The 25119-nt window shown below is 45.5% G+C and overlaps 1 protein-coding gene across 1 annotated transcript; it reads left to right on the top strand.

The window, feature by feature from the left end:
• Window positions 1-200: 200 nt before the first annotated feature.
• On the top strand, window positions 201-25119 carry FYB2 (FYN binding protein 2). The gene is made up of 19 exons (XM_054285506.1): window positions 201-212; window positions 3004-3709; window positions 4630-4824; window positions 5876-5909; window positions 8838-8926; window positions 9712-9740; window positions 10656-10687; window positions 11481-11565; window positions 12396-12537; window positions 14480-14600; window positions 14699-14742; window positions 15023-15092; window positions 17297-17380; window positions 18577-18605; window positions 19378-19438; window positions 19971-20063; window positions 21724-21808; window positions 23754-23928; window positions 25082-25119. The coding sequence occupies exons 1-19, from the start codon at window positions 201-203 to the stop codon at window positions 25117-25119; spliced, it is 2124 nt and encodes a 707-aa protein (XP_054141481.1).

The raw sequence follows: 25119 nt of genomic DNA, 5'->3' as shown, positions 1-25119 counted from the left end.
GGAGCTGGAAAGAGACTTCTGACAAAGCCCTGGAATGACAGGATAAGAGGGATGGCTTCAAACTGACAGAGGACAGGGTTAGATCAGATATTGGGAAGAAATTCTTCACTTAGAGGGTGGGGAGGCCCTGGCAGAGGTTGCCCAGAGAAGCTGGGGCTGCCCCATCCCTGGAAGTGTCCCAGGCCAGATTGGATGGGGCCATGAGCAACCTGGTCAGTGTTGAGTGTGGTCGTGGCATGGGGCTGGAACAATTTGATCTTTAAAATCCATTGCAACACAATCCCATTCTGGGATTCTGCAATTCAGATTCCTTTTGTTTGATCCAAACTATCAGCACAAACCTCCTGCTAAAAGCCACCTTTATCACAGGCTTAAACTGAGCTTTATTCTGCTTCCTAGGTTGATCTTGATGTTAGGAGAGCACTTTATTTTTAGGGGGAAAATATGGAAAGTTTCTGTGCCCCCTGACTCTGTAATGCTTCTGTCCCCTGACTCCTCACAGCTTTCCGGACAGTGGAAGTTTGTTTCCTTTTTTCCCTCTCTTCCCCTCTCATCTTTGCAGGGGCTTTTGCCAAATGTAGCATTATTCACAGTCAATTATTTGGCCAGATGTAGCTGTAATGCACATTGTGAGCTTTTGGCAGGCCTTTAAATTTATGAGTTTATTCTCCCTGCTTGTCAGCTGCTCTGATTTTCAGTGGACCTGAGCCCTCCTTGGGACCCTGGGGCTCCACGTGTGACCTGCCCAGCTCTGTGTTTAGGCTGAGCATCTCCCTGAAGGTGTGTGGATCAAACAGGAAAGATGCTTGCATGGCTTTGTGGTTTGAAACAGCTCCAACTCTGGTGGAGAATTATCCCTGCAGAGACTGGGAGAACTCACTGCACCTTGGAGGGTCTGGCTAAGTTGGGCCCTGTGGAACGAAACAGCATTTTCAGGAGATTTTTTGGGAAGGGATGGATTGCCCAGCTGGGTGTGGGTGTGTAGGAAGTGGCAATTTAACCCCATCCACCCCAGCAGTTCTTGTGTTTGGGGCCATACTTGTCCCTCCTTCACCTGAGCATCCATCAGGCTGCACTCTGGGGGAACCACATCCTAGTGAGGGGCACTGAGAGGGCATTGAGCACAGATAATCTCCCTCTTAATTAGCCAAATCAGCTGAAGCTGCCGTTTCAAGGCAAGAAGAATAACAATTTGAGGAGGGGGAGAAAGGAAAGCTCCTATCCATCCCACTTTAATTAAGCAGCCAAGCTCCTGACTGTCACAGCCCACTTCTATCACAGACAGTGCCAGGGAGAGGCCTGACCAAAATCCCCGTGTCTGCCTCACCTGAGACACACTGAGACAATCAGATATTTTTTCTTTCTCTTTTCTTTGTCTCTGAGGGCACTGATGAGGAATTGTTTGCTCCAGTAAAGAAAATCAGCGTGGGGAGGTAAACAGTTCTGAGCTCTTCAACCACTGCTGCAGCACGTGCTACAGCTCCCTGCAATTGCATTAGGGCACCTCACTGCTTTATTTCCTGTCTGGCATCACTGGAGGGATTTTTTTCAATTTTTTTCCCCCCCCCAAACCTGATTCATCCTCCGTGTGCCTCTGGAAGCTCCCATTCCCAAGGCTCACTGCGAGATTAGCCTGTCTGGGCAGCTCACACAGCATCAGGCTGCTGACCACTAATATGAAATATAATTGGAGCAATTCAAACCTCTCCCCCAAGGGCTGGTTCTTTACATCATGTACTACCCTGTGAAAGTAATAAAGTCAGTGAAAGGGGTTATTCAAGAGAAATTGTCAGTGTTTAATAAATCGTGCAATTAAATGCAATAAAACCTCAGTATGCTATTCATCTGTTCTGTCTTAACACTTAAGGCTGGAGCTTTTTTCAGAATAACGAAGTTCTGTCCTAGATAATTTTTTCCAATTTCCTCATTAGACAGGTTCTCGTGAAGCCTTGCGCTGAACTGAGCTGCCAGAGCAGAGCACCTAATGTAATCATGGCATATAAAAAGTTATAGAGCAGTTCAAGGACTTAAGTAGCTCATAAATTTTTCTTCATATTTTCTCCCTAGTTCAGTTCAGGGATGAATTTAAGCTGAATTCACCACTGCAGGCAAAACTTGTGCTCCCTTTTCTCCAGCGTGGGATGCAGGGGAGTGAGGGACTGAAACAAAATGTTCTCTAAGTGCCCTTTTAAACTGCTCTGTCACTGATTTACTCCTTTGCTTCAAGAACCTGGGGCCTGGTAACTCTGTGGGAGAGGGGCTGAGTGTCATGGCCAGTATCCATCACCCGCACTGGGAGATGCTCTGCTTAGGTTATGTGTGTTCTTCTTCCTGGAGTGGCATTAAAGGCAAGGGGAGAGGCACCCAAAGAGCCCTGGATGACCTGAGGGACCCTGAGCTGAACCAGCACCCTGGAGGAAGAGCATTTTGTCCCAGAGATTATTAGGAGTGCAGCACCTAGGAGGATATTTGTTGCTTCTCTTCTCATGGTGGAGTTTTCTCAAGGAGGGTGGGGATGGATTGGGCATCTCTGCAGCAGCACTGGCCTCTCCCCTGTTTGGTGTTTGTGTACTGAAAATATAGTGCAGCTTTCATACCCAGCAGGTGTATAAACAGCATTGCAGCACCCCTGCCAGGAAAGCTTTAACATTCAATTCAGGGTTTGCCAGATCCCCCCGAGGGAAATTCTCCATCACTGGGGAGAAGGAGGCATTTCCCCTGGCCAGGCTGCTCCTGCTTGCTTTCCATGCTGTGCTCCTGCATTTTCCCCCTGTTTTCAGCTCTTTTGTCTTCACCAGAAGTGATTTGCAAGCCTTTGGAGGATCCTTTGAAAGAGCAAATTCTCCTCTGCTGCTTTTAAATTTTCACCAGGATCGGCACGTCCTTGGTGACCAAGGCTGAGTGTGCAGCCTGTTTCTCTCTGAAAACAGGATGATGGTTTAAATTGCCTGTTGCCACCTCTGTAAGCAGCTGCTCTGTGCTCTCCTCTCTCCCCTCACCCAGGAAAGTGTGACTGATTTCAAAGCCATCCGAGCAAGATTTCAGAATGACTCCAACTCGGCCAACAAGCCGGAGCAGAAACCTCCCAAGGAGATCACCCCCAAACCTGGCTCTGCAGGGAACACCACCTCCAGCCCTCTGCCCCTGCCTAAGAGAGAGGTGAAAGTGCCCAAACCTGCCCATCCCACCTCCCAAACCCCCGTGCTCAGCCAGCACAGCCCCTTGGCACAGCCTGGGGGTGACAGGGAGCGGATGGGACACAGCAAAGAGCACAAGGACAGCACCGCAGAGAAAGGGCTGAGTCCTCCCAAGAGCAGCTCAGAAAAACCTCTGCTCCCCTGTGGCACTGACCAGCAAGGATCAAGCCAAACAACTCCAGAGGACCCTCAGCTCCTGGATTCTTTCCAGCATGTCCTACAGATCTGGGAAGAGACTTTATCCCGCAAGGAGAAAACAAGTCCAACACATCGGGCGGCCAACGCAGCTCCTGCTGCATCAGGCAGTGCCAGGATGCCAGCCTCTGGGAGCTCCCCTGTGCTGGACTGGCGTGCCCAGAGGAAGGATGCTGTGCATGGCAGAGGGATTGCCCTTCCTCAGGCTCCCAGAGGACACAGGAGCTCTGATGGAGCAGCTGCTGAGGGTGTGGTGGCACCTGCGTTCTGCCTGCCGGGTTATCGTGCGCCCAGAGAGCCACCTCAGCTCCAGAAAGGTATGGAAAGGTGTATTCTAAACACTGAATATAGAGATAGATGAGTGTGTAGGAGATCTGGAAGTGCAGGGTATGGCAGCAGGAGGGAAAAGCTCCTGAGGGTTGGGACCCTCAAACAAGAGGCCAGGTTGGCCCATTGGAATGCTCTGTACTTGCTCTGGAGGTCCTGAAGATAAGAAATGGGTCTCAAACTGCTGCTCCAATTGGGTAAGAGGAGGATTCCCCATATCGAAGAAATTATTTTAAAAATTCCCTCTAATTGCCTACATTTTGAGAGTAGGATGGAAATTGAGAACAGGAAACTATCTTAATTTTGGCGTGCCTTGGCTGTTTGCAATCCCAAGGTAAATGTGACTTCACACAGATGTGAAAGGCTGGTCTGCCAAGACACTTTAATTCTAATTAAAAGAGCTTAAACCTGAATCCCCACTACCACCACCACCTCTGCATCTTCCCAGCTTTGCCAAAGGTCATGCATAAGATCTGAGAATACATTTCTTAGAGAAACTGCTGCTGGGAGACTCAGAGGCTGTGAAGCTCCCCTTGCTGACGTGACTGGGTGATGGGGCACTGAAAACCTTAAGTCTTTGTTTACCCTGGAAAGCCACCTCACCTGGACTGAGCACTGCAAACAGCCACAGCCCTAAATCCTGCTGGATTAAACTGTTACCAGCGCAGAAAATTGGGCTGGTATTTTACAATCCAGAGGAAGGGAGCTGTCAAGAGCTGAGACCCCAACATGGTTCATGTGGTAAAAATCTGTAAAAATGGGCCTTTCCATTTGTTGTGCCATTCTGGTACCGTGGTAATGGAGGAAGCAGAGCTGATTAGAAATGTCAGTGCAACAGCTAATGATCCTGTGTGGATTTTTGCTTAAATCAGGGCTAATTGCTGCCTGTCCTTGTGCTTCTCTGGAGCAGAATCAGAACCTCCCTTCTGCCAGGCTGGAGCAGGAAAATGGAATTACAGCCCTGGGAGCAAGTGGCCAAGGATAAAACCTCTGCCTTCAGCTGCATCCCTGGGTCCTGCCCCTGGGAAGCCTCCAAGACCCCCAAAGGTTGATCTCAGTGCTTTCCAAAGCACCATGCCTTTGCTCCACAGAGGAAATGAAACAAGTAAGACATATTTATAAGAGATATTTAGTCTTTTTTTCCCCCCCAGATCTGTTCTATAGAAAATGAATTAAAACGAGCAGTTTATTGACAGCTGATTTCCAGCGCACAGAAATCAAACATTGTTACTTGTTTATAACTTCTTCCTCAAACATTAATAAGCAGTTTCAGTGGGGCCGATTTTTGCTCTTAATCTGTTGAAGGGATCTGGTTTTCCAGAAACCCGGTTCCCTCCCAAGTGCAGCGTGCTGAGAGCAGTTTACAGCTGGCTGTAAAGCAGCAGCAGCAGCAGTGCCTGTGAGCCCAGCTGATCTTTATCACTCCCCTTCAATGGGAAATGCCTCCACTCTGGAGCGCACAACTGTGGGAAGGCACAATAAAATTGCTAGAGAACAGTCTGCTAATCCCCCCCACTTCTGTTTTAAATACAACAGAGGGCAATGTCGCTAAGCGTTCCGACATCAAGAAATGCAAAAGTTCAGTTTCCCATAATAAAACCCTATTGATGTCGCATAATAGAATATTCTGGGCCACTCAGTAAGCTGCTAAGTGGTGTTTCTTTATAGATACAGCCTTAATTACAGCCAGATCTTTAGGCACAACTTTTGATGAATTCAAAGGGAGCTGCTTTTGTAAGAAGGGCTGTGCTAAAGCCTCTTTGGCTTTACAGTGCCAGCTCTTATTGGTGTGTCCTGGCTTTGATAAGAGTGAGAGGGAAGGAGAGTTTTTCATTGAAACTGTTTTCTAGCCTGACTTTTCTAAATATACTAATCTGACGGGGGGAACTAGTTATATTTATATGCCATCATCTCCATGCCCTCCCAATATTATCTGGCTCTAGAAAGCCTGAGGTTGTAGGTAGGAAATGTGAAATAATAATGCCAAATGAACAGAGGCAGGTGCCCAGTTTGTGCTGGCAGTGCTGTGACACGGCTGCCTTGGTGTGCAGCAGGAAGAGCTGTCCCTGGAAGGGCTGTCCCTGTCACCCCTCCCGTGTGCTCTGGGGAATCCTGGCCTTGCCTTCCAACACTAATCCTCTGTTCTTTGTGTGCAGCTGCTGCAGAAGAGGATTACCTGACCCCTGAAAGGTGAGCCTGGGCAGAGGCAAGGTGTGCCTCACAGGGGATGGGGATGCCCTGTGAAGATTGATCTAGAGGCTGGACAGAGTTACAGAATAAAGCAGGGATTGACTCCAAGGATCTCCTCCATGGATCCACCTTGGGCAGCACCAGAGCCCAGCCAGGGCTGCACCCAAGATGAACCAAAATGGCCCCAAAATGCACGAGGGGCACGGGCTCTGTCCCTGGGATCAGTTCTGCTCCATTTGCACCTTGCAGTTCATTGTCCCATTCCAGCTTTAGCCCCTGCAGTCCCACCCTGCTTGTTTTTCTCTCTCCAGCCCACGGTGTTTGTGCTCCTGGGCTGAGATTTGGATCATTTGTCCTTGGTGCCCAGCTGGAGCAGGAATTGTTTTGTCTCCCTGCTCTGTGCACAGAGCTCAGCATCCCCTCATCTGAAGCTCAGACCCACACACTAAAGCAGCACAGAGTCTGAAAAATAGAAAAGCCAAACCCTGAGGCATCAATAGGAGCATCCCCGTCCCATTTCCCTTCAGCCTGGAGGGAATGGCCCATCCTGGATGGGCAGCTTGCTCCAGGGGCTGCTCAAGGAAGGGGAAGTGTGCAAGGCCAGGCTGGATGGGATCCTGAGCAGCCTGCTCTAGTGGAAGGTGTCCCTGCTTGTGGGAGAGGGAGGGCTTGGAAGTGGATCATCTTTAAAGTTCCTTCCCAACCCGTCCTAGGATTCTGTGTGTGATGGAGCTACATGGCAAGCTCAAAGCTGGCTGGGAGGGCCCTCTCCGAATGGAGAAAACTTCATCCTTCTTTTCTCTTGTGGGGTCTTAAAGCCTCATGGAGAGCCATATCCATGTCTTTAGGTCTGGTTTAGCTGGTGGGGAGTAGAACTCTGCCATTGCTTTAGTTGCACAGTCATCACCCACACCCCATGTGTGATTTTTGCTTCCTGTTTGCTGTGTACTCAACTTTTGTGTTTTTAGAACAGAAATGCTTTTGAAAACTTGTTGCTGAAACAAAGCACTGGCATAGCCAGAGGGTGTTGGGGGTTTCTTTGCCAGCAGCAAAGGGATTTGTATTCTGCACGATTCTGTGATCCTGTGTTTGTGCAGCCAGCACAGCCAGGGCACAGGAGCCACTGCCCTCCCTGCCCATCCCAGCCCTTCAGCTGCCTCCACAGCTCAGGTGAGGTGGTCTAAAATCACTTGAGTTTGTCTGAAACAGCTCAGAAATCTTGCAGACACAATTATTTTTTGTATGCAGGGAGATCCTGACTCTTCTGGTCTCTGACTTGTTGCTGTGCAGCAACCTGGAATTTGTACAACAAGAGCAGCAAAAGTGGGGGGAAAATATTCATACACATGTTTTGTTGTAGGTGTGGAAAGGGGAAATGGATCAGCTGCACCAAAGCAAAGAGAGGGGAATTCTTAAAATACTTTCTGTGCCCAAACAACTCCTCCAGCTATCACAGCAAGTTGTTCTTGACATCATGAGGTGCCCCTGCCAGTGTGGGCTGGTGTTAACTTTTAACCTGTGCTTGTCAGAAGAGAACTGATCAAAAAATAACCTCCTCCAAAGCTGTTCTGGCAATGCAATGCAGCAGGGCTAGCTGTCCTGCTCCAACACTTGTGATATGGTCCTTACAGTAGGTCACTTGTTAAATATTAACTGTGTGATAACAGGGGGAAATAATTAAATAACTCTGGCATAAAAGCAAAATAACAGCAGTTTGGGGGCAGGAATTCCCCTCCTCGAAGCCTCACCTGGAATGGAGTCTGGTCTCTTGGAGATCCCCTGGCACAGTTTGTGGTGCTGACAATTCCTGGGCTGTGTGGGGATGAGGAGCCCCCTGTGGGACACAAGCGTGGCTGGGGGCTGCAGGGGACACCCCTGCCATCAGCACTGCCTCCTGCTTGACTTTAGGGGCTTTTCCTTCTCTAATTTCACTGCTGCCAAAGTGCACCTTGAGGTTCCTGTTCCTTGTGTTCTGGTTTGCCCTTAGTGCTTTCTCTGTTGAAGCTGAGTGCTGACAGTGAGGTGATTCCAGGAAAAACAGACCCTCCCTGAGGGTTTTTACAGCTACAAGGAGGAAGTTCCTGCTAGAATTCTCCCTTCTGCTCTTTCCCCACCTTACCCTGTCCCCCACGTGTGTTACAAGCCGTGTCTTGTGCTTTTGCTGCTTCCTGGTGCATTCCTAAAATGCCAAAAACTCCCTCACTGTGGGTGGAGGGGAAGGATGGTGGATTTGCCTGGGTAATTCAGGAATGCTGGGGTTTTACCCCTCCATCTGCTCCCAAATGACATTGACATGAATTTCTGGAGGAGGAAATGACAAAGGAGAATGGGGAGAAGGGAACTGGGCTGGGGAGCCCAGCACTGGGGCTGTGTGGTGCTGGAGCTGTGGTGCTTCCCCTCCTCCCGAGGCTGGCATGTGTTGACATGGAGTGGGTGGCTTGATAAGCTCAGGAACAGCACCTTTAAATGATCCTTTCCATGAGAGCCCACGTGCCAAAGAGTTCAACTGGGAATGCTTATCAATTTCAAACTACCTGAGTAGGCTTGAAAAATGCTGCGCTTCAATTTCCTTGTTTTGTTTTCTGGTTTTTTGGTTGGTTTTTTTTTTTTTTTTTTTTCTTTCTGTTTCTTCTTGAAGGATTGCTGTAGGCAGGAGGCTCTAACCCGGGTGGGAAGTCTCCTGATGTGCTTTGAGCCCTCAGAATGCAGCCTGGCCTCCCAAAGGACGAGCAGTGGGAAGGTTCAGCTGAGCCCTGCGTCTGCCACAGGTCTCCTCTCCCTCCGAGGAATCCCTGATTTCACCTTGCTTTTTTGTAGGCTCACTATCAAAGCTCCTGATTTCCTTGTCCTTAAGATGAATATCTTTTTTTCATACTACTAAAAGGGACAAGGAAAAAAAAAATCTTTTCTCTCTTTTTCATCTTCTAGTACTCATCTTGAAGAGCAGAATAATTATGAAGAAGCCCCAATGTACCTGAATCAGTCTGGAGACACCACAACCTTGAGTGTCATTGAAGGTACTTTGAAAGGCAGCACTGGGAGGTGAATTATGTGCTGGCTTGGAAAAAAAAGCCTTTAAAATAGGAAATAGTACAGGTTTTTGTTGAGAAAAGCAGCTGCACAGTGGTCTGGGAGAACAGGCATGAATGTCCTGTCCCCTGGGCAGCTTGAGGACTCTGGGGCAATGACAAAAATGTTAAAATTTTAAAATTCTGGGGGTAAAGTGATGCTTATAGTAAAACTCAGTGGGGTATATCATAAGATATGACCCACATAGATGATAATAAGAAGAAGATAGTGAGGTAAACCTCAGCATCTTCTTGGGAACAGAAGGGCAAAGACTAGGAGACATTTCCAGGCCCATCAATATTTTTTTTTCCCCAGTATAATTTTCTCTGTCAAAGGTGCCACTGCTCTGCTTTTGCATTTTCCAGTGTTTGGAAGGTTTGGGAAGTTATGGGAGCTTTGGGAAGGTCATTTCTGCCATGTGCATGGGTTTTATCTCCCAGCCAAGCAAATCCCTTGGTGGGGAACTGCCACATCCCCCTGGGATTTCACAGATCCCTGAAAATGTGGCCAGTCAGGCTTGGGGCTGCAGCCCCCTGCATGTTTTTCACATATTTTAGCATAATTTTAACAATGCTCAAATAGCAGAGGGAGAGAGCTGTAGGACATGGGGGATGTCCATGGGGAATGTGTGCCTGGATGCTGAGCATCCCAGCTGAAGCTGTTTTGCACCTAAAAGTGCAGTGACTTTAACGTGGGCTAAAAATTAATATCTGTTCATAAATATCTTTCCTAGCACCTAAGGCAGAGCCTCAAAAACACACGGTAAGTGTCTTGAAAACTTCTAATATCGGCATTTTTTACCTACCAAGAATTTTTCTGTGTGCTGTCTGTGAAGACTCTCAAAAAACAAATAAGAAATTGCAGAGGGGACACAAAGACTAATGAGATTCCCAAACATACCAGTGGGAAGAGTCAGCCCCCTTGATTTCCACTGCAGAAATGTAAGGAAGTGATAACACCAGCTGGATGGATGTTGGTGGTGGACCAAGTGTTAAGCACCAATATGAAGAATGTGAATTTTTGGAGGAAAAAAATCCACTGCAATATTCTGGAATTTCCTGCCAGGGCCGAGCTGGTGCTGGTGATCCCTCTGTGAGGATGTAAAAGCAAAATTGAGCCAGGCTGCTTGGCTTGGCAGCACACTTGGAGAGCTCATCACCTCGTGCCAGGAGGTGTCCATGTCCTGGCCATCAGCTCTGGCCCTGCTGGAACTCTTTGTGAGATGTCAGACTCCAGTTCCATGTCCTGGCTTGCAAAGCCATCCCACTGCCTGGGAAATAGCACAGCTTCCCAAACATATTTATCTCTGTGTGATTTGCACAGAGGTTCTCTGGCTTGGCTGCAGTCTCACTTTATGGCAGGCTGGGAAATCTTTATTTAAGTTTTAAAACTTCCTCCTTCTCTCCTTTCTGTAACAGCTTCCATGCTGACCTGTAGCTCCACTGGTCCAGCCCCAGCGCTGTTTTATTATCCCTGGATAGTTTGTCAATATGTGCATTCCCTGTCCTGCAAAGGAGATGAAATATCCCTTTCTGATGACTATTCCAAACATAAAATACTTCTGGGCTTTCTAAAGAAATATTTATTTAAATGCTGGTTGACAGTTGAGGCCTTGTATGAAAGCTTGACTGCTGAGAAAAGCACAGTGGCTGAAGGCTTTCCTCTGCTTTATTCCAGAAACAGAAGATTTTCCCCTTTGCCAAATCCAGGTAATTTCCTTTCCTCTCCCTCAAACTTCTTCTAGCCCCACAACTGATTTGGGTTAGGAATTGAATATTGTAACACTCTGTAAATATAAAGAAATTTCATATATTTCATGACCAGGACAGCAGAGATGATGCTTTTCTTTGCCAGCACTTGTGGTTTCTAAGATTTTCATTCTAAAACATATCTGGGGGGAAGATTATAAAAAATTACATTCTCTATTCCTACTGAAACCTGAAAACAGGGAGAGTTATGAGGCTCTCAAACTGGGGCACCTGGTTCTAGGTCCAAGGCAAGGCAAGGTCCATTCTGAATTTCACCCTACAAATGTCACACTTCGAGCTCCTTGTGGTGTGTGTTTATGGTCAGTGTCAGAAACCTGGGGTTTTTTGGTGGTGATTGAAGAGTTGTGTGATATAAAGGGGTCACTTTTGTAGGAATTGTGGAGAAAAAAGGTATCAAGTCCTGCATCCTGTTGCTGTTTCTTCTTGCCTAAATCTCAATGTCGTGAGAGGCACATTGTGTGATCCAGGTGCCATCACAAATAAATCTATTTTGTCCTTTCCAGCTGTGAGGAAACAAAAATATTAATTTGTGTCTCTTCCAAGAATTATTTGTATTATCCCTGCATTACCACTGGCCTTTATATTGGGATTTGCCCTCACTTTGCTGGTGGTCATTTGGGCATCTCCCTCATTCAGAGGGAAAAGGAGCTGCTTGTTTGGGCACTGCCACAAGGCAATGTGTTTGTGACTGTGCTGAAGTGTCTGAGATCTCTCTCATTTCTGAACATTTCAGTCCAGAAAGAGCTCTGACAGAGGATGAAAAAGAGGGAAAACCAAGTGATGGAAGAGCAAAACTGGAGGAGAACAAAATGTTCGAGGTATTGTACCCTTGAGGTTAATTTTAATAATTATTATAGGATGTTTCTTCTCCTTCTGTCCTCCCTCTGTTTGGGAAACAGTTGGGGGAACGTTTTGGGAAACTTGAGCCCTTAATCCCAGGGGGTTTCCACCTTCTCTTTTGCTTGTCCATCACTGCACTGCTTCAGCCTGAAAGGTTGATGGGGAAGGGTGTGAAACTGTGATGGTGTTCACAGGGGTCTGAGGATGAGGGAAGAGACAAGGATCGAGGATCTGACTCCATATTTCAGAAGGCCTGATTTATTATTTTATGATATATATAATTATATATATATATATATATAATTATATTATATATATATAAAATAAAATTTTATTATTATATATATTATAAATAATATCATATATATATATATACATTAAAACTATACTAAAAGAATAGAAGAAAGGATTTCATCAGAAGGCTAGCTAAGAATAGAAAAAGAAAGAATGAATAACAGTTTTAAGAATGAATAAAAAAGGTTTGTGGCTCGGACAGTCAGCTGTGGCACACAGCTGACTGTGATTGGCCATTAATTAGAAACATCCACATGAGACCAATCCCAGATGCACCTGTTGCATTCCACAGCAGCAGATAACCATTGTTTACATTTTGTTCCTGAGGCCTCTCAGCTCCTCAGGAGGAAAAATCCTAAGGAAAGGATTTTTCATAAAAGATGTCTGCGACATGAAACTGTTTTAAGCCCACAGATAATTGAAATTCTTATGGATGCATGGATATATAATAGAAATACATATTAGAAAGCTGTTTCTAAGGGCTACACTGACCAAAGCCAACGTTGGACCCCAGACAGGTGGAAATGAGTACAGGTCTCCCAGGGCAGATGGCAGAGGTGGGCTGAAGGTTCTGCAAGGGAAGCAGGATGTGACCAGTCCCCAAAATGCAACGTATCCAACCCCACCAGGGCTGGCAAGAGACAGAGCAGAGCACTGTGAGTATCTCATTGCACCACCGAGCGTTTCCCCAGTCCCCAGCCCCATCTGCCGCCCAAATGTCTCTTCCATGTGGGAAAGAACGTTAAATTTGGATGCAACTCTTGAACCAATTTAGTTAAACCGGGGCAAAAGGTTGCCTGAGTGTTTGTGTTCTGGTGTGGATCATTTATTTTGGCTGTGCAAGCAGCTTCCTAAGCTGGTTAACCATCTGCGCGGCCCCGGCCGAGGTGTTTGTTTTCCTAGCAGATTGCCCTTATCCGTGAGAGCTGAAACCCATCTCCTCTGCTCCTCATCAGTTATGGGCTCTCAGGGAAGGGGCTGGCCAAGCCTTGGGGTGGAAATGAGCAGGGTGAGAGCCTGAAGCCTCTCTCTGTGCCTCCCTCTCCTTGCTCCATCTCCTCGTGGTGCCAGGCTGACTTTGGGCTCCTTTCTCTCAGGATGCTCTGAGGCAGTGCCCAGAGATGCTGAAAGGCACCTCAGCTGCGCAATTAAAGCAAATCACATCCCCTCTGCAGGCACAACTTCAGCTGTAAATGTTCACGGTCCTGTTCTGCAAAGGCTCTGCGAGCCACTGGTGTGATATGGGAGCATTTCAGAGATGAAAGAGAGAAAAGTGGCTCTGTTGGGCTCTGTGGGCAGACCAGGAAGTGTGAAGGAGAAAGTGTAAATTGACTGTGACCGTGGTTATTTTTATTGGTGTGGTTCTCAGGTATTTCTTTTTTTTCTTTATTATTATTATTTTAAATCACCTCATAATAATTTTCTGGTTTGGTTGGTGTCTGTTTCTGTAAAAGATCTTGCTGGTTTGCTTGACCTTTGAACAGCTGGAGGTAATTTGTGCTGGGATTTTTTTTTCCCAAAAGTACTCCTGGTGAGCCTCCTGCTCCAACAGAGAGGCTGATTTGTAGAACTGTTTGGTCCACCACTTGGCCTGCTGAATTTGGATGTTTTGCAGAAGTTTTGGTCTTTAGCTGGACCATGTTGAGGTGGTGCCTGTGTCCAGCAAGATGCGTTGCATGAATCAGAATGGTTTGGGTTGGAGGGAGCTGAAATAAATTATAAATAAATGAAATGTACTATAAATAAATAAAATATATTATAAATAAATGACAAAACACATTTCATTGTTCCTCTCCTTGCACCCCCTGCCACCTTCCACTGTCCCAGGTGCTCCAAGCCCTGCCCAGCCTGGCCTGGAGCACTCCCCTTGCTCATTTACAAACATTAGCTGCTTTTACTTGTGTGGCTGCATTTCTGCATTGCTCCAACTCTCTCAAGTCAATTTTAATGTTCTGACATTGCCACTTAGGAGTTCTGCAGGAATAATCTGTTTCTCACCTCACGAGGTGCAACTCCCAGGCTTGATTCCAGCCCTCAGTGAGATCCATCCCAAGGGTGCTCATCCTCCTTGGGTCCTTTCCAAGGTGTTGATTTACAGGTGGATTCCAATGGAATGGTTCATTATTTGGTTCTTAACATTTCCACCAGCCATGCCAAGCTTTCCCTCCAGTCACTTCTCTGGAGATCCAAGAATAATCTCTTGGATGCTTTTAGGTGAGGGAGATTTGGGTCGGACTTGCCACAATTGAAAAAATCGACAGGCATTTTAAGTTCTTTAAACATAAAATATTTTTACGATTCTTAAAGCTACAAACTTTGAAAATTGTTCAATTTTGTTTCTTGAAATGTCTCAGAGCAGAGAATTTCCTGGAATGGAAAATATATTTGTAGGCTCTTACTTGTGGTGTTACCCTCAACAGTTTTCCTTTCTCTGAGAGGAGTTCCTCAGAAAAGCTCCTAAAGGAAAGGTTTATTTCATTTATTTATAATATATTTTATTTATTTATAGTATATTTCATTTCTTTATAATATATTTCATTTATTTATAATTTATTTCATTTATTTATTTCATGTATTTATTTATAATCTCATTTCCAGGGCACAGCGTGGGTATTGGCACTCCAAAGCCAGGAGGATCAGCCTCGGGCCAAAGCCCTGGGCAGTGTCTGCAGGCCCCAGAGGAGATCTATGATGATGTTGAGGAGCTGCAGGACAGACTGTGAGTGTGGCCCTGGGCTCTTGCAGTGCCTGTGCCTAGGAAATGTCATTTAAAATCCCTCCTGCAGAAACCCCCCATGTCACACTTGTGTCTTCCAGCAGCCACGGCTCAGATGCCTCCAGTTCCTTCACTTCAGACAGCAGTAAGTGGGGAAGCTCAAGCAGAAGCTGGTTTCAATTTGGGCTGGTCCCTGGGAGATGCTGGGAATGGTTTTGTTTTGCTTTCAGCATCTCCAGTGTCTCCTCCTGGCTGGGTTGCTCTGAATTCCCATTAAAACCAGTGGGGAGTAGTATGCATGTCTAGCATGGAATTCATTTGAGCAGCCCTGAAGAGTGAAATGTAAATGGTCTGGGTGCAATTTGTCCAGCAAACCTCACCTTATTGCTACTGAACTTGTCCTAATGGCATGCCTTGGTTTTAAGTTTCAGGAAACAGCTATGAGGAAACATATGAGGATGTTGCGATTGGGGGTGATAACCCAGCAAAACCAGGGTAAGTTGCAGTTTCTTAGCCTGTACTTTGAAATTCTGGCCATTCAGCCTTGATCTCACATGCCAGGTACTGGCTGCAAGCCTTTTTCTTTATTTTTTTCCCTGACTCAACTGCAGAAAGCTGTTGTGTGGGTGGGTTTCTTCCCTTCTTCCTCCCTCTTTCCCCTTTGGCTAACACTTTGGGAGCAAAAAGCCATCACCAAAATTAAATCCCAGAGCAGTGAGGGGGATTTTTCTTCCTGTAACACTCTCCATCCTTTGGAAGTGCTGCCCTCCCAGACCCATTCCTGCATCAACAGCACAGCCTCACTTGCCTTCTCCTCATTCCAAGGGTTGCTCAGCTGTAGCTCAGAATTGGCTGCACCTTTTCTGTGTGTGCCAAAAGAAGGGATGCTCAAGGGACAAACAGGACAAAATGCTCACATTTGAGATCACAAAAGGCTGGAGAAGAACCTGATGTGCTGTAACTAACCTGCAAGCAGCTCATTTTTTATGCAGCCTCTCAAGATATTTGCTTTCCACGGGGTGTGTTATAAAACCAATGAGTTTTGCAGCCTCTGGTTTACGCGCTGCCTGAGCTTCCCAAATGGATTAGGAGGTGTAAGGTGAATTTTAGTTGTGTTTTGTGCAGTAAAAATTTGCCTTTGAAAGGAACAGAGGCTGCCTTTGGGAAAGGCATCTGTGGCACAGGATTGCTTGGAGTGCATCTGGTGGCTCTCTCCTGAGCAGCAGTGTGGGAGGAATAACAAGGTGTTGCTGAACATCTGCTTTTCCTTATGGATGGGAGGCTTGCACTGGCCTGCATCTGCATCCCAGCCCAGCCTGTGTGTGACAGAGAGGGAGGGAAAAGGCGAAAGCTGAACCCCCTGGAGGTGGCAGGATGGTTATTAAAAGAAGGAAGTGTGATGGTGTTCACAGGGGTCTCAGGATGAGGGAAGAGACAGAGATCTGACTTCATGTTTCAGAAGGCTTGATTTAATTATTTTATGATATATATTACATTAAAACTATACTAAAAGAATAGAAGAAAAGGTTTCATCTCAGAAGGCTGGCTAAGCTAAGAATAGAAAAAGAAAAATGATACCAAAGGTTTGTGGCTCGGTTCTGCGTCCCAGCCAGCTGACTGTGATTGGCCATTAATTAGAAACAACCACATGAGACCAATCACAGATGCACCTGTTGCATTCCACAGCAGCAGATAATCAATGTACATTTTGTTCCTGAGGCCTCTCAGCTTCTCAGGAGGAAAAAATCCTAAGGAAAGGATTTTTAATGAAAAGATGTCCATGACAAAGGAAGTGTCATTTCTCTGCAAATTGTCTGTGGGAGTCATGTAGTGGGGGAGCAGCAGCTCCTCCATCCCAAGGGAAAGGTGTTCCCACATGGATCAGGCACATCCCCACCCCTGGCAAGCACATCCCTGCCTCCTCTTCACCCCCCTGCACATGGATGCAGAAATTAAACTCTCTGGTTGACTCACAAAGGGAGCAGGGCATCTTGCTGGGGCTGCAGAGGAATTTCAAGGCCATTTGGGACCAAATTCAGAGGTTTCAGAGGGCAGAGTCCTAATCCCCAAACCAGCCTTTCTGTGATCTCTCTATTGATCCCACGGGCAGGATTAAGTGTGCTGAGACACATAAAAGGTTTTTAATGGTCCTTGTGCAGGGTAATGACCCCCAGGGGAGGACCTGGGCTGCCTGCAGATACTTTACAGGAAAATTGCAGTGGAGATTTGCAGCCCTTTGTAAACTTCAGAGAGAAGTGTGTGCCTTGGACCATCCTCCTCAAGGACACACACAATGGAAATGTGGGATGGAGGTGGCTCAGAAGGTGCCCCTGATGTCCCTTTTAATGGTCACTGCAATGCTTCTGGGTAATGCTGCCCCTTTCCTCGAGAGTTTTCACTCCAAAGAAACTTGGATCACCCTCTAGTTGTTAGGTCAGAGAAGAACAGCTTCAATTAACATAGAAAAGTTTAAAGCTAAGCAAAGATATCAGCTTGGACTCAATAATTAAGCACCTTTTTCTGTGCTGCTGCTGATCCCAGTGAGTCTGTGATCCAAATGATGCTGTTAACACTTAAATTCTTCTTCTGAGCTGAGGTCCAGGGTCTGCTGCCCTTCCTTTCCCTGCCCCCAGAATCTCTGGGGCTGCTTCTACACCTTCTGTCCCTTTTAATTTAAAAGCTGTTTCTCTTTTGGACAGAACAGAAAAACAAAAGAGATTTGGAAACCTGTTTAAGATAGAAAAGTTGAAGCTGAACAATTTCAGGCTCAAGGACAACCTAAGGTAAGAAAATGCTGGTGGTCCCACCCCTTCCCCCTTCAAACCTGAGCATTCCTCCTGGCAATTATTGGAGAGCAGGAGGTCTAGGAGTAAGGAATACAGATATTTTTTTGGAAACATAGGCCAAAAGTGCTTCTATCAACTCACTAGGAGCTACTATGGCCGATGGTCCATCTGTGCAGCTTCTCCAGAACCTGTAGCATCAGGAATCTCCTGGAGCTGGTCCTAGAGCAGTTTCCAGGTTTTCATAGATTTTCTGTGCCTTTGGTACCTTTCTGATGCCTCAGCATGGCACAAGGGAATGTAGGAAAGTGATACCTGCTGCCTTGTCCTGGGAGCCAGGATCAGGCGCAGCCTTGTTGATGTGGGGTTTTATTCCAAGTTCCATTCAGAGCCAAGAGCAAAAGCATCTGCTGGAGAAGTTTAACAGTGAGTTTTCATTCTAACAGGGTGGGGAATATGGTATAACTTCCTACAGTGCCTTTTTGGGTATTCTAATATTCAAAACTGTCCATAAGTTTCCAGGGAAATTGCCTTTTCCTCAGGTCTGCAGAACCTGCAGAACCTGTCCTCCACTGCTGCCTCCTCCTGTGCACAGTGCCTGAACTCCAGGAAAATGCTTCCTTTTCTTATTTCTTTGGGAATTCCAGGTTAAACATTTCCTCTTTCATGTCAGGAAGGTTTTCCTTACAAACCTTTTCACACAAGATGCCCTGCAGCAGCTCCTTCAAATCTAAATATCATTATAGGGAAAGGCCCACCAGGTTTTGTGCCATTCTCTAACTCTTTAAGGGTTCTCAAAGAACCCTTAAAGCTCCTGAAATCATCTTAGATATCTACAGTCATTGTCAGCTTTGAATTCCTGGACAACCCCTGATGTTGGCAGACTTACAGGAAGGAATTAACTACTGACTAAAAATTCCAACAGCCCCCTTGCTGCTGAGAAGGGCAGCAGGAGTTTGGATTGTTGTTTGGATGCAGTGTAGATCTTTCCTGCTTGATGAACACATGGCTCTTATTGCTGGAAATGCTTATTTAGGAAGGGATATCATTTTGGGAAATGCTGTTGGTACCATGGAGCCCTCGACCTGTCTCTGTCACTTCAGCAGCATCACTGACATATTTTGGGGGCTCCTCATGGCTTTTTGGGCATTGCTGATGTGCAGATTTGTTTCTAAAAGCCCTTTTTCTATCCACAGACTGGTTTCCATTTCAGTACCAAATTTAGGTAAGCACATACCTATACCTGACTCCTGGGGATTTGTGTGTGGGTATGAAGAGCCAAATGTTTTGTAGAATCAACTTGGTACACTGTGCCTTTCTGAAAATCATGTATTGTGGCAGAAGTAGCTTTGAAGACTTGATAGAGATTTGTGTTTCATTTGAAAGTGGGTTTTGCTCATTTGTGGGTGGTTTTGCTTTAAAGAGGGCATTCCTCCTGCAGTTCTGGTTATATCCAGGAAGGTGAGGTGTGAAACACCCATGCAGAACCACTGCTGGCAGTGGTGTGTGAGCCCATGGTACTCTAGCTTAAAAAAAAAAAAATTCCACTTTACAAAGAGGTTTACTCTTTGTAAAACTCTTTATTCCTGCCTGCTGGAGAGTCAAGTTCCTTTACATAAACAGGGTGGATGCAATCTCAACCCTGAGAAGTTGAACATTGGAGTGAACATACCTGAGTCCTTGTGTTGGGAGCGCTGCCCGGGCTGGCTCCAGTGCAAATCTGGGGCTTTGCTGCTGCTCCTGCTCCATCCATGGAGCTGGATGGCCAAACCCATGCAGAAAACTGCCCACAAACACAACTAACCAACCCAAGCATCACTCCTTGTGCTGGCCCTTTGCTGGGTGTTTGGGAGCTCCGAGGCTCCTCTTGCATTTCCTTGGTCCCTTTGGGTTGAGCGACAAGCAGCAGCCCAAATTTTCCTCTGCAATGGATTATTTGGAGTACCAGGCTCAGTGACATCTCCTAATCATTTTCTGTCCCGCATTTTGGTTGACAGCAGCTGTTTCCCAGGAGGACAACGTGTATGATGATGTCGAGGTGGAGCAGAGAGAGACCAGGTGAGGAGGGTGCTCTGTCCTGGGGTTGTCCTCAAACCAAGGAGATTTTCCTCCTAGCACAAACCTGTGCCTGGTACTGTAACCCACTGAGGGTCATGATCTGGTTGGGATTCAGTCCTCTGAAGACAGTCCAGGTGCCCTCCCTGTGTGTGTTTAATTTGGCAGGATCTGTTACCCAGTTAGCACCAGAGACGTGAAAAGGAGAGAGCAGCTCCCTGAAACACGTGAAAAATCTGACCTTTTTCCTAAGGAAGGAAAACTCCGTCTCCCAGACCCGATTATCAGCCCCGTCCTGGCAGGCTCCCTGTCAGAAAAATTACTTTTAATAGGAACAGCATGTCCTGGTGTCTTGCTGCCAGATGACTGCGGTGGCTGCGCGTGCTGGTGTAAATCACAGCAAGTGTTTGCATTTCAGTGCAGGGTGTGGGGGGGAGATGGAGAAAAATCCAGGCTCTGTAGGCACACAGGGATCTGGGGAGGGGACGCAATCTGCTGGGAAAAACCTGAATTCCTGCCTGTCTGCTCCTCTCAGAGGGAAGGATGACAAGTACAGAGTCCTGATGCCGAAACTTCGGGTGGCAAAAGAGTACAAGGACAAGAGGAAAAGCATCGACGACGCGGAAGGGTCTTGATTTCCATTCTGTGCTCCCATTTTGTCTGAATTTGTGCACATCTCTGAGTGCTTTCAGGAGCAGGATGTCCCTGATTGCACAGGCATTTTGTGCTGGTTGATAGTCCAAGATTGGAGGAGTCTTTGCAGAAAATATCTCAAGGGTGAAGCAAACCCTTGGATCTGAGCTGAGCACAAGGGGAGGATACCCAAAGGTCTTATCCTGAAGTTTTATCATGACTTTCCACTGAGCTGAGCCAAAAGTTGTTACTTCCTACATATTTGGCTCCTTTTTGCTATTTTAGTAGATTTAGATTAGATTTTTGGAAGGAATTCCTCCCTATGAGGGTGGTGAGGCCCTGGCACAGATTTTCCAGGGAAGCTGTGGCTGCCCCTGGATCCCTGGAAGAGTCCAAGACCAGGCTGGACAGGGCTTGGAGCAACCTGGGATAATGAAAAATGTCCCTGACCATGGCAGGAGGTGAAACCATTCTATGATTGTAAGATTCTAGGATTTTGGCAAGAGCCTTTTATTTTAAAGTATTGATAAGTATTGATTAGTTGGGCTGAATTAATTGACTCTTGTGTGCCATTTGTGCATAAAAGCAATTTTTTTTTAATTTTTTTTTTTTTATTGGTGCTGCAAAAATTCACATGGAAGTGAGGGATTTCCTTTCCCTTTTAGACCACAAAAACATGCATCACAATGACCTTTTTCATTACCTAATACCTGAGAATTTGAATGTAAATCAGAGACCCATTTTTGGGTTCTTACCACAGAGTTCCTGCATGGGGCTGCTCGAGCACCACTGGTTGTGCTGTGCAGAGTCTCAGGTGTAACTTTACAGACCAACACAGAGTCCATGCAATTTCAACCTTCCCTGATTGATCACAGGTGCTGCCCAAGGAGGAATCTCTTCACAGCTTAAAAGTCCCTAATTTCAGCTCTTGTTTCCCTTCCTCTTTAAGTGCATCAAAATGAGCCAAGGACTAATAATTTATTACAAATGGGTGGGGGGTTTTTTTGGTTGGTGTTTGTTTCCTTAGTTTTAAAATGAATGCTGCAGCTGTAATTTTGTGTATCAGAAAGAGTCATCCATATGCATCCCCATATGCAGGAAATGCCCCACTCCCTTTTAGTGGGTTATAAGAACTTGTTTTCCACTTTACAATGCCATACAAATGTCTGCTTGGGGGACTTTCTCCTCTGTGTGCTAAAAATCCCAAAGAAAATCTGGAGAGCTGTGTCAAGCCCCACTTCCATAAGTGACTCAGGATGAGAGTTATCTGGGGACCCTTTATTTCTGAGCATAAATAAAACCAGAAGGAGACAAACTGCTGGGGGAAAAGTGAATTGTTGACTTCCATAAAAGTGAGGCTGATTTGAAACACTCAATAGAGAGTTTATTTGTTCCCACGCTGCTTACAGAACAAAGAAAAAAATTATCCCAAATGGAGATACAAAATGGCTCAAGTTGTGCCTCACTAAACTTGAGTTGTCTATTCACCCTTTTCTGAGAAATAGGGATGTGAACTTTGTGTGCTTTGCTATTCCAGGAGTTCCTTGCAGACAAGGCTGGAATCAGGCTCTGGGTTGCAATTTCAGATGTGCCAGGAGTTATTTAATTGCAGCTCAGAAATGTAAATGTATGCGTGTCTCTCTCTCTTGTTGCAGAAATATCTTCAAATTCAAGAAGAGCAGTGAAGAAAAGAGCAAGAAGATGGACAAAGAAGAGAAGTTGTTTAGAGAGACATTCATGGTGAGTGTCTTTCTAGCTGTGCCAGGAGAGGAAAGCAGCTCTGTGGCTTTGTTAAACTGCTCATGTTGTTGGTCCTCAGCTGTGCTGGGAAAGTTTTCCCCTGACCTGTTGCCTTCTCACCTAATCTGGGGTGTCCAGAGGAGAAAAGCAGCTCTGTGGTTTGCTTAAAAGACACCTGGTGGCACCTTCTTGGTCCTCAGCTGATGCCTTAGGGTTTAGCTGTTATATTTTTCAAATCCTGTACTGCAGTAGTGTATAACTCTAAACTCCATATAAAGCATCAGTTAACTGTCTTCACATTTTGGTCAGACAAAACAATCCCTCTAGGCCTGATTTTCAAGGACCCCTTACTGCCTCAGGCCCAGAGAAGTACAGACAAAAGTGAATTGAGGGGGAGCAAACTGGTGCTGAGTTATCTCCTCACATGAGGCACCAGTTTGTCAGATTAAGCCCTTTTCTGACCCAGAGATGGGCAACTGGGAGGTGTTTAAAAAGCTCTTCTTCTCTTTTCAGCCTCATGTGAAGGGTGAGACAATACAGGTGTTATAATTCATACCATCAAAATCAGAAGCCAACTTTTTCTAATTACAATATATTATAAGTGGTTTTTGGTCTATCAGCTTTTGCCACACCATGCTGTAAATGCCTTAAAGCCAATCATCTAAAATTACCCCTCATAGTTCTATTTTGGGAAATAGAACTATGAAAGATGCATAGTTCTTTCATAGTTCTATTCCCAATCTTTCATAGTTCTATTTCCCAAAAGTATTTAGTCTTATTTGCAAGGCCATCCTTTGAAACTTTTTCCTAGTTCCATTTCTCTCTCAACAATGTCTGTCCTATTCCATGGCATTTCTAAGTCAGCATTTCTTATCTCAAGGTTTACATGCTGTGTGAGCCTTCTGTCAGGCTTTGAGAATTTTTCTACAAATCCATTTCCCACAATTACCTGAGGGTGTAATTGGAGGACTAATTGATATTTAAATGGACCAAACTTGTGATTGTCTGAAAAACTCATGACCACCATCTGTCTTGGGTGTAGCCTCAAGGAGGCTCCTGACTGCCCAACATGTACCTATTGAAGGCCTGCAATAATACCTGTTGTGGTGGTGTGGGTCCCAGGACAAGGTGAGAGATGAGAATTAACTTTAAGTTCTTAGAAGGTTGTTTTATTATGATATTATATGGTATTATATGGTATTATATGATATTATAGCATAGCATATTACAGTATAGTATAGTATAGCATATTATAGTATATTATAGTATAGTATATTTATTGTAATATATTTATTATAGTATATTTATTATAGTATATTAAAAGAAAATTATATTCTAAAACTATACTAAAAAAAGAGAAAGGAGCCATCAGAAGGCTAGACAAGAATGAATAATAAAAACCTGTGACTCACCAGAGAGTCCGACACAGCTGGACTGGGATTAATCATTAAGTAAAAACAATTCACATAAAACCAATCAAAGATGCACCTGTTAGTAAACAACCTCCAAACCACATTCCAAGCAATCATATAATTACTGTTCACATTTCTTTTCTGAGGCTTCTAAGAGAAAAACCCTGACAAAGGGATTTTTCATAAAATATCCTGGTAATGAATACTCACTTTTATTTCTTCAAATTTAATTTCTTCATCTTTTATTTCTTCAAATTTTATTCTTAAAAATTCATTCTTCAAATTTTATTTCTTCAAATATTATTTCTTCAAATTTCATTCTTCAAATTTTATTAATTTTGCCTAGCCTCTGTTTTAGGTAGCCACTCCAAGGCATCAGTCCCACTGCTCTCATCTGGATCTTCATCAGAGGCGTTGTTGGGGTTTTTTTCCCCAAAGCCTCACGACCCATCCCGAAATCTCCTCCCTCCCTCCCCAGCACCCTGTGAAGGTTGCACACACAGATACAGAATAACCCCTGTCCTGTCCTGCAGTACCACGAGGAGATCCGCGTGCTCGCCAGGGCCCGCGCCACGCGCTCGGTGCGCAGCCAGCGCCGCGCCGACCTGCCGCTCACAGCTGGGGAACAGCTGGATGTCATCGACACGCACGGCACGGCCCACGGCACCCAGGGCCACGCCGTCATCTGCCGCAACGCCCAGGGCAGATGTGAGTCTGCAGCCTGGCCCCGGGTGACAAACCCCCTCCCAAACCACCACACGGCCTAGTGAAGTGGAGGGCTGGTTTCACAGTCCTGTTAGGAGTGATAGTGGAGCCCTAAATGTTAAAGATAACCTTTGAAAATGTTAGGCTTTGTGTTTTCCCAGATCACTGCACCTGCATAAGCAGTATGATAAATAATATAATTGTTAGATGTGATGATTTAAGAATCATGAGAAGATAATCATAAGAAGAATCATGAGAAACTACGTTGGAAATTTAAGGGGGCTGTGTTTAGCTGAAATCTGTACAATAGATTTTGTATACAATCTGTATACAATAGAACAATATAAGTTTAATAATTAACATGAAAGTTATATAACAATGGAGTATAAAAACATGATCATCTTTGATGTATGGTTGGAATCAGATTTGGGTGGAAAACTACCCCAATTCCCAGAGCTCTTAATAAAAAGCACCGCATATAATCACTTATGTGATTATGTGTTTTTGAACGCTAACAGGAGGGTAGCTAGTCCTAGGGAGAAGGCTGGAGCCAAGTTTATGGATAGTTGGGTGGTTGGGGTGAATCTGTAGGGTAATAGTCCTAAAAGGTTGATGAGTAGAAGGAGGATCATGAGGGATGTTAGAATCAGGGCTCGTTTGTGTCCTTTTTTGTCCAGAGGTATTATTATTTGTTTTGTAACTAGGTTAACAAACCATAGCTGGAGGGTTGAGAGTCGGTTAGTGATTCATCGGTTATCCAGGGATGGTAGTAGGAGGGCTGGGAATGTTACTGAGATGCGGATTAGTGGGATTCCTAGGAAGGATGGGCGTGAAAACTGGTCAAAGAAGCTGAAGTTCATGGTCAGGTTCAGGGGGTAGTGCTTGGAGCGATGGATGGTTTGTTAGAGGGGGGATTTATTGATACGGATGGCAGAAGTTTGGGCTGGATGATTAAAGAGAAAGTGAGTCATGAAGTGAGCATGATAAAAAATCAGGGGTTGGGGTTTAGTTGAGGCATATCATTAAGGGGGAGGGGGTCCCTCTTTCTTTAGCTTAAAAGGCTAATGCTGGTTCATAGCTTCTTAATGACTAGGATTAGGATTTTGCTAATTCCCTTCCTTTTTGCTAATTCCTTTCCTTTTTCCTCCTCCCGCAGATGGGTATGTTCTGGTGGAACACTTGAACTTCAGGTAA

The sequence above is a fragment of the Melozone crissalis genome, unplaced genomic scaffold (assembly GCF_028551555.1).
Source record: "Melozone crissalis strain CALT ecotype California unplaced genomic scaffold, PUWL_Pcris_2 ptg000045l_1, whole genome shotgun sequence".
In the NCBI taxonomy this organism is placed as follows: Eukaryota; Metazoa; Chordata; class Aves; order Passeriformes; family Passerellidae; genus Melozone; species Melozone crissalis.
Note: the sequence above shows the minus strand (reverse complement) of the source record. Positions and strands in the feature narration are given on the sequence as shown.

Bases quoted from the DNA above. Each gene is read 5' to 3' on its own strand.
- FYB2 (XM_054285506.1), top strand. The intron at 10,688-11,480 runs GTAATTTCCTTT...TGAACATTTCAG, and splicing joins TTCCCCTTTGCCAAATCCAG to TCCAGAAAGAGCTCTGACAG. The intron at 19,439-19,970 runs GTGAGGAGGGTG...TGCTCCTCTCAG, and splicing joins GTGGAGCAGAGAGAGACCAG to AGGGAAGGATGACAAGTACA.